Consider the following 8,035-nt stretch of genomic DNA (forward strand, 5'->3'; position numbering starts at 1 on the left):
GAATGTGCAACTCGTACATGTGGGCGAATCAGAAGTCACCAGCAGCGTCTTGCAGACTCGGCCTCCGACGTGCAGTTGATAGCATTTAATATTTTTCAGATTAATCTATACTCGAAAATAGGCAAAAACCCCAGCAAATTTGTTTAGACCAATCGGCAAATTGGAATTGGCATTTAATAAGTAGAATTTTTAAATCTTGACACTCAAACTTTAGAATATTGTGCAAGCTTCTTCAGAAAAAATTAATTGGGGGGAGGGGTAAAAGATTAAATTAGTTCCCTGCCTTATATCTAAGGCAGGGACTAATAATGCTTTTCCCAGTTGGGAAAGACCAAATAATATGCTCCTATCCTAATTTTGACAGCTGTTCGGGCATTCCACAAGTACGAAACTAAAATGAAGAAGAATAAATTCATTCTGAAAAAGGTAAATATGTGAAGTAAGTGAATGAAGCCTGAGATAGGGAGCCTATATAGCACTCAATGCTTGCGTCCAAACACAGACAAACATCTGTCACTCCTCACTTGCATTTGCTTACAATGGGCTGCTGTTTCTCCAAGCCCAAGACCAACGAACTTGAGCAACCCATGAATAATGCTATGGCCGAGAAACCAAAGCCGACCCAAGTCCAAAACAAGCCCCAGACGCAGGACCCGGGCCCAAACCAGTCACCTTCCAAAGCTCAGCCGCACACCCCAACCCTGCCTCCACCCACTTCCCAAATTCAGCCCCGGGCTACAGTTGCTCAGCCATCGATTCCTCAGACGCCGCCACCCACATTGGAAGAGTGTATCAACCGTTTTGGTAAAATAAACAATGCAGGCGAGGTCGACTATTTGATAGATCTGATCGACCAGCTCGTGCACCATCTTCTAAACAGGGTTAGTATGGCAGTGTCTGAGCTTCTGTCCTAATCATAAGAATTATTGTTCAATTCCTTTTGCTGTTTTGCTCAATGACGTCCTGTTTGTAAATGCAGCCAACCCAAGAGAAGGCGTTATTGAGAAGCACTAGTTCAGAAACATATTCTGATACACTCAAGGGCAAAGCGAAATCAGTATGGGCTTCCTTTCTGGGAAGTGGCTCTGTATTCCTCGAATTTGTGAATAAGCACATTCAGCTGGAGAAGTTAACTGGTTATTCTATTTGTATTTCTTCATTAACAGCATGTTGAAATTAATTGGGAAGAGTTGGTATTAAAGGTTGTTATATTTACAGGCAGACGAAGGAACCAGACAAGTTATAGGAGGAATATTGCAGAGTGTGGGGAGAGTGCATTGGGTGGTTGCAGGGTTGTCCGTTGTAGCTTTCTTGCTAGACCAGATTGACCAGATTTCTGATAACCGGAGTGCATGCATAGATCTCTTGAAACAAATGAGTAAGCTTGCTGGGCATATAAGAAAGTTGAACTATGATATGCCACAAGAATATAAGATATTGCAAGAAGCGATTGTGATGATTGTTGAAGGCTCCATGATGTGCGTTTCTCAATTAAATTCCAGAACACTCTTCAGGTAAAATGTCTATAATACTTGAATACTCAAAAGAAATCGGAGCTCTAATAGCATTGACATCACTCATGCACAGTAAATTTAGATATTATTATCCGTATTGCAGGTTTTTGAAGGCTTCCGTAGACTCGGAGAGATTGGGCTCTCTTCAACAGAAAATAGACCAAGTGTATCGGGATCTTACATTGAGAGTAGAAATAGAAATACGTCATAGTCAGCCTGTTGAGTTCCCTGCGCGGAATCCTATTTAAATAGATTATACAGGTAGATATACATAAACCTTCTTTTGTCGAAAATTTCAAGTATATCTACATTTCATGTTCGCATTTCCATTTCCATATGTTGTTATCAGCGTAATATTCTTCTGTTGGCTCATGGGCAGTTGGGATCGACGAGCAGAAGAAACAAGTACAGAAGTTGCTCGAATTGGATACACGAAATAAGGAACCAGTGGCTGTGGTTATTTACGGATTTGGGGGCATAGGAAAGACCACCCTTACCACTGCTGTTATTGCGGACATAGATCTGACAAGTTACAACTATTCAGCAATTCAACTACAAGAAGACCAATCCAGGAACGACATAAAAAGTATGCAGCAACAAATATTGAAAGATGCCTTCCCAGATTATACATATAACAGGAATGGAACGTTGAGAAAGAGTGCAGAGGGGCGGGATCATCTCTCCGGTGCTTTCCAAGCTCAGAAAAATAAGCCAGTGTTTCTGTTTATTGACAATGCTCTTCGCGTGGAGGACTTGCAAGAGCTTTTTCCAAAACGCTTATCAGCCCTTCCGAAACGGAGCAGAATGGTTCTCACAACTAGAAATCTGGGTGTGACCGATATGCTCAGAGAGCCCCACCTTATACGCCGTGAGCATAGAGTGGGTACTTTAACCGACGCAGAGGCCATAAAAATTTTGTTCAGAGATTCCAATTCCAACATTACCGATGACAACAAGCAGAAAATCCTGAAGATTTGTGCTGGCATACCATTAGTATTAGAAATTGTGGGTGCTCGTTTGCGTAAGCAGAACTACAAGGTTGAGAGATGTACGCAAATATTTGAAGCCTTGGAGAAAGGAATGGATGTCGTCGAGGAAAATCTTAGCCAACGGCTTGTCCATTCTGTGTATGGTGGATTGGAAGCGTCAACGCAAGAAGCATTTTTAGACATTTGCTGCTTCTTTGTAAGCTGGAGCCGCCACGAGGTGGAGTGCATTGTTGGAGTCGAGGAGGTCATGCATCTCGAAGAGGCGGCTTTATTCAAGATTTCCGTTAAAGGAAATCTGATTGTTCATGACATCATCCGAGCCAAAGCTCTGAGTATGTCCGAATCCAATAGAATTACATATATACAATCCTGGCTTGACGTCGTAACCGAAAATAAGGTATGTCTCTGCATTTGCGAGAATCAGGTGTATCATTAAATAGAGTAGATAAGTAATGAGTACTACTAATGATATGTATTATGTTTTAGGAGAACCTGGAACAAATTAAAGGTGTTTGGCTAAGCAGGGAGGAAAATGAAGCTGCCTGTCAAATTGATGAGAACCACATTTTCTCAATGAGAAAATCGCTAAGAGTTCTGGCTCTGGGAAACAAGATAAATGTATCACGATTAGGTCAAAAGACAGTCACATTTAGAGAACTGAGATTCCTCAGACTGGGTGGGGGAATTTCTTCTTTATGGCCAGCGAGCTTAGAGTTGCTCGAACGGTTGGCTGTGTTCCATGGCCCTGTCTTTAAGGATGGCGTGACTTTGTATAGGGCAAGTTCTTCCTTAACTCATTTACTTTGTTAATGTTTAATTAGTTTTGGAGGCATTTTCCTTACAACGTAGTCACAATGTTGGATGCAGTTGCCAAGGTAGGTACGGGTGATGAAAGCCACTGCGCAGTCTGAGGAATCTGCGAATTCGGTAGAGGCCATGTCTGCTGCAACCGTACTCAAGAATTCTTCGTTGGAGGAATTGTACTTACAAGAGTTAAGAACTCTCCAGAGATTGCCCGAACGGCTTGATCAATAACAGCTCTCAAGATTTTGATTCTAGATGAATGGGATAGAATGCAGGAGCTGCCTGAGCAGGTATGTGGGCTGTATTCGTTAAAAACATTGAGCATCTGTGGTGGTGTTTCTTTGAAGAATCCGCCAGAATCTTTTGGTAAATTACGTTGTTTAGAAGAGTTGATCTTAACATGTTGCAAGAAGCTGGAAGAATTGCCCTCAACTTTTGGAGAGCTGAGGTCTCTGAAACATTTGAATCTAGCAGAGTGTGTTAGCTTAAAAGAACTCCCGTTAAGCTTTGGGAAATTAAGTTCATTGAAGGTTTTAAATTTGGAAAGCTGCTGGAAATTGGAAGCCTTGCCTTCTACCTTTGGGCAACCATGTAAGTTAAAGAGGTTGAGCCTGCGGTCAGATGATCTGAAAGAATTACCTTATGATTTTGGGGAACTTCGCTCTTTAACAGAGCTGACTTGCACCTGTCCGGAGATAAAGGAGTTGCCGGAGAGCTTTCGGCAGCTTTCTTCTTTAACACACTTAGATTTAAGTTGTTGCATGAAATTGAAAACCCTGCCCACAAGCGTGGGAGGACTAGAGTCATTAAAATATTTCAATTTGTCTGCTTGCTTTAAGCTAGAGGAGTTGCCTTCCAGCATTTGCGAACTTCCATGTTTGACACGTTTAGATTTAAGACAATGTCACAGCTTGAAAAAATGTCCCATTTGTGCTCTGAGACAAAGAAGTCAAAGCTTAAAAATTTCACTTCCGGAGCACCTGAAGGATAGGGAGTCCACGTCTTCTAGTCAGAGGTGACCAAATGTCCTCTTCGTTTATTGTCTGGATAGTAGAAATATGCTGTAATGATGTCGAATAATGTCTGTATTCCAAACTTATCTCAGCCTCTGTTTATAAATATATTTCTACATTTTAATCAATTGAAATGATTCAAGTGTTCAAATGAAATAAATTTTCTCCCGATAAAGTGATTGAAACACTATTTCTTTAATTAGGAGAGAATCTTCTATTTGGGCAACTTCAATATATCGGAGAGAATCTTCTATTTGGGCAACTTCAATATATCAAAATCTTATGTAGCAATTTCAAATCATTCTTAATTTTTACAACAGTTTATTTGACAAGTAGTCTACTTAGTAAGGTTCAAAGTCTACATCATCAAATATGATACCACATCTCCATGCTTTTTGTCAAGATGTCCAAAACAACCCAAATCAGTAGTGAGACCAAGGTGGTGCAAAAAGGGTACCCATATTTGCAAAAGTGATGCGGCATCACATCATTGGTTGTTTTTTACAAAAAAAAGGTACATTTCATTCAATTGTGGATAGCTACCATTATACTAAAAAAATTAAAGTTGCAATTATTTATTCAATGTTGTCAAAAACATTGGACATCAAGTTAGTAAGTATGAATAAATATAGATATCAAATTAATAACTTTTATCTCTCCTTAAGTAACAAATTATAGAATTTTTTTATTTTTATTTTTAAATTTGAGAATCAAAAAAGATTTCATATACATTATGTGAAATATATAATTCTAAAAATGTTGAATTTATCAATAATCTTATTTTATGAATGGTATTTAAAGAGCTCAAGTAGTTATTAGTGTATCCATGGAATACTTAGATTTGTAAAGAATTTGAATAAATTTTTAAATTTAAAAAAAAAAAAATTGTATGTTAAAATTACATTATCTATTTTGGTTATTTATATTTATTAGAATTGAAGTGAAAATTAGTGTTAATAGATTAAATTTTGTTAAAAGTTTAGATTGTTACTGAGAATTTTTAAATATCTTTAATGTTTTTATCAATTTTTGGATTTGGTACAATTATACTACTTTGATCTAATAATGGTATTAAGTGACATAAATAGTACATAACTAAAAAACAAAAGTTAGTATAAACTAAATCTACATATAGTTTATGAACATGAAGACGATTGGAGGTGAATTTTGAATTTTGAATACAAAAGAGAATAGTAGTGAATTGGTGGATTTATAAATTCTAGAGATACAAGGGGGGATGAAGTTAATTACGAGCATGAGGATCCGCGTGGTTCATATAGGACATGGTAGGTATTGGCAGTTCCTTTTTCTCCTAGTTGTGTCTCTTTTTGAAAATAATCTAGGAGATTCTTTAATTAAGTTCTTTATTTTTCCTCTATTAGAGCATTTTTTCCTTCCAAAATTATTCTACTTTGGTTGCATTTGACCTGGTTGACCTAGGGTCACTTGATATTTTTACCTTTTCACTACATGTTTGTGTGTGGTGATTGTTGTCATGGTTGAGAGTGTTGAGTTTCCCCTTCACCTAATATTTTATTTGAGATTTGTATGGGAGTTATCTCTTTCATAGAGAAGAGAAATACAATAAATGCAAGTCTAATTTTTTTTATCTATAAAATAACTCACATTTTTCTATGAGGGTGCACAACTAATGTGCTCTTGTCATCATTAATTAAAGGCTCTCTAGTCAGTAATACCAATTTTTTTAAAGGGATGCTTCTTTGCAAGTTTTCATGTGGATGGCATAGGGTTGTTACACATCATTGTCTTTCTATTTTTTGAGCCTTGGTTTTTTATGGATGATGTTTCTTTCCTTCCATTAGATGGATGCTATTTAATTTTCTCTTTGATAGAATTTATCCTATTTTGGGTAATGTTTCTGTCTAAATGCTCTTATCTTTTTGTTGGGTTACTATTAGGTCCAATATTTCTTTTGTATATAGATGTGCTTTCATGTTTCTTTTCTTACCTATGAGATTTCTTTGGTTCTTCTCCTAGGATCTTTAAGTCAAATGTTTTGAGTAGTCTATTTTTGTTATGATGGATTTTTTTCCTCATGTGAGTTAGGTTCTTTGTATATTTATTTGTTTTTTTAAGTGATAGCATTTTTTCCCCCTTGATTCATCCTAGTAAGGCTCGTATAGAGGTTCATTTCTCTCATACTAAGATAGAATTTTAACTTTTAGCTAAGAGTCTAGTTTAGTTTGTTTCATTTATTTCTTCCTCTTTCATTATTCATTTAAGGTGGGGGCATCCTTTATGTATATGTTTTTGAAGTATTGGATAGGTGGGGGACTGACCCCAAAGTATAAGAGGATGAAGAATCAACCGAAGATTACCTCCTAGTCATATAACCTATGCCAACTTTAAACTTCAAAAAATAACATATATCCATAGTATAATTAATAGTACTATTAGTCCTTAAAACTACAATGCATAAAATACTGTAAAATAGACCAACAACACCTAAACAAATCACTGCTATTAGTCCCATTAATTGACATAAGAATAAAAAGTAAAACCCTATGGGGTACCAAGTTTATAGGTATGATCATAAAAAAACAAAAATAAACACCAAATCCAGGGCTAGTTTCCCTCTTCTTGCCCATGGTTAGCCTCCTTCTTTTCCTTAGGCACTTCCTTATCTGCATCCTTCCCCTCCACCTTAATTGGTTCATCTAGGATGGTCTTTAGCCAGTCCTCCATCAAAAACCCATAGATGGATTAGGTTGTCTTCGTAGATTTTTCCAGGTCCTTCTCCTCTTTATTCACCTGCAAAAAGTAGAGGGTCATGGCCATGGAGTGCATGAGCTTGGTGGAAATCTCAACCAAAGTTTGGAATCTCTAGTGGATACTAGTTTGATTGTCTGCCAGGTCCCTCATAAACTGCTCAAGCCTTTCTAGTCTCACCTTACTATGGTTATTTTTGCCTTTTTTCTCAACATCTTTGGTTGTTTCTTTCCTTGGGGATGTGATATCTACCCCCTCGCTTCTAGCTGTGGTAGCATCAAGAGTGTCTAGGATATGAGAAGAGCTAAGAAGGTTGGGGATAGGCTTGGTGTCTTGAGGTAGTCTCTTCTTTCTCACAGGTTCGGCATCACTTTTAGAAGAATTAGAGGTGGAATCATGCTTGGGGGGGACTTAAATTTTTCTAATTGGAGACATTTACTGGACCTTCTGACACTTTGTGTACCCTTCCTAGCATTTGAATTTGACACTATGAGGCTAATTTTAACCTCAGGGTCAATTTTGACCTTAGGGTGAGGGGTTTTCTTGAATTTCTTATGGGTAGGGCAAGGGCTAGGGTCCAAGGAGACTTGGGGGGTGATAGAGGCTAGAGGGTTAACCAAGAGGAATGGGTTTTGGGCTAGATGTTGTATATATAGTTTGTTCATAAGCACCTAATTGATAAGGTAGAAATTTTTTCCCTCCTCATGATTCCTCTAGGCCTTATAAATACAATCTTCAAGCGAATGCAATAACATAAACAAGAAGAAAATATGGTCTAGATTCCTAAAGTGATACAAAATAGGGAAATGGTAATAATAGAGTACCTAAAAGTAGTTCTCCAGAGTGATATACCACATAATTGCATAGTAGATGGTGTCCTAAGGTTTGGGAAGGACTTCCCAATAAAAATGTTCACGCATTTGCATCAATTCCTCCTTGAATTAAATTTTTTTCGCAAACTGGCTACCTCATTAACCTTAGCCTA

At 37.6% G+C, this 8,035-nt stretch overlaps 2 protein-coding genes across 3 annotated transcripts; both read left to right on the plus strand.

The window, feature by feature from the left end:
• Positions 1-473: 473 nt before the first annotated feature.
• LOC149543945 (uncharacterized) lies at positions 474-1,762 on the plus strand. The gene is made up of 4 exons (XM_089795863.1): positions 474-881; positions 980-1,102; positions 1,219-1,514; positions 1,618-1,762. Exons 1-4 carry the CDS (start codon positions 483-485, stop codon positions 1,760-1,762), a joined length of 963 nt encoding a protein of 320 aa, XP_089651989.1. The 5' UTR covers positions 474-482.
• Positions 1,252-4,454, plus strand: LOC149543946 (disease resistance protein L6-like). Of its 2 annotated transcripts, XM_089796358.1 has the most exons (4): positions 1,252-1,514; positions 1,618-1,775; positions 1,894-2,900; positions 2,990-4,454. In XM_089796358.1, exons 3-4 carry the CDS (start codon positions 2,103-2,105, stop codon positions 3,311-3,313), a joined length of 1,122 nt encoding a protein of 373 aa, XP_089652484.1. In that variant the 5' UTR covers positions 1,252-1,514; positions 1,618-1,775; positions 1,894-2,102; the 3' UTR covers positions 3,314-4,454. The 2 variants fall into 2 exon arrangements, with proteins under 2 accessions (XP_089652484.1, XP_089652485.1); XM_089796359.1 differs by lacking the exons at positions 1,252-1,514; positions 1,618-1,775 and having other exon boundaries at positions 1,838-2,900.
• Positions 4,455-8,035: the final 3,581 nt, after the last annotated feature.

This window comes from Cupressus sempervirens, chromosome 8 (genome assembly GCF_028749045.1).
Source record: "Cupressus sempervirens isolate cs-2001-9-10 chromosome 8, ASM2874904v1, whole genome shotgun sequence".
Classification (NCBI taxonomy): Eukaryota; Viridiplantae; Streptophyta; class Pinopsida; order Cupressales; family Cupressaceae; genus Cupressus; species Cupressus sempervirens.

What these genes read in the sequence shown, in the direction of transcription:
- LOC149543945 (XM_089795863.1), top strand. Translation starts at nt 483, where the DNA reads ATGCTTGCGTCCAAACACAGACAAACATCTGTCACTCCTCACTTGCAT. An exon ending in TGCACCATCTTCTAAACAGG is followed by an intron (nt 882 to 979) that starts GTTAGTATGGCA and finishes TTGTAAATGCAG; the next exon opens with CCAACCCAAGAGAAGGCGTT. An exon ending in GCTCTGTATTCCTCGAATTT is followed by an intron (nt 1,103 to 1,218) that starts GTGAATAAGCAC and finishes TTATATTTACAG; the next exon opens with GCAGACGAAGGAACCAGACA.
- LOC149543946 (XM_089796358.1), top strand. Translation starts at nt 2,103, where the DNA reads ATGCAGCAACAAATATTGAAAGATGCCTTCCCAGATTATACATATAAC. An exon ending in ACGTCGTAACCGAAAATAAG is followed by an intron (nt 2,901 to 2,989) that starts GTATGTCTCTGC and finishes ATTATGTTTTAG; the next exon opens with GAGAACCTGGAACAAATTAA.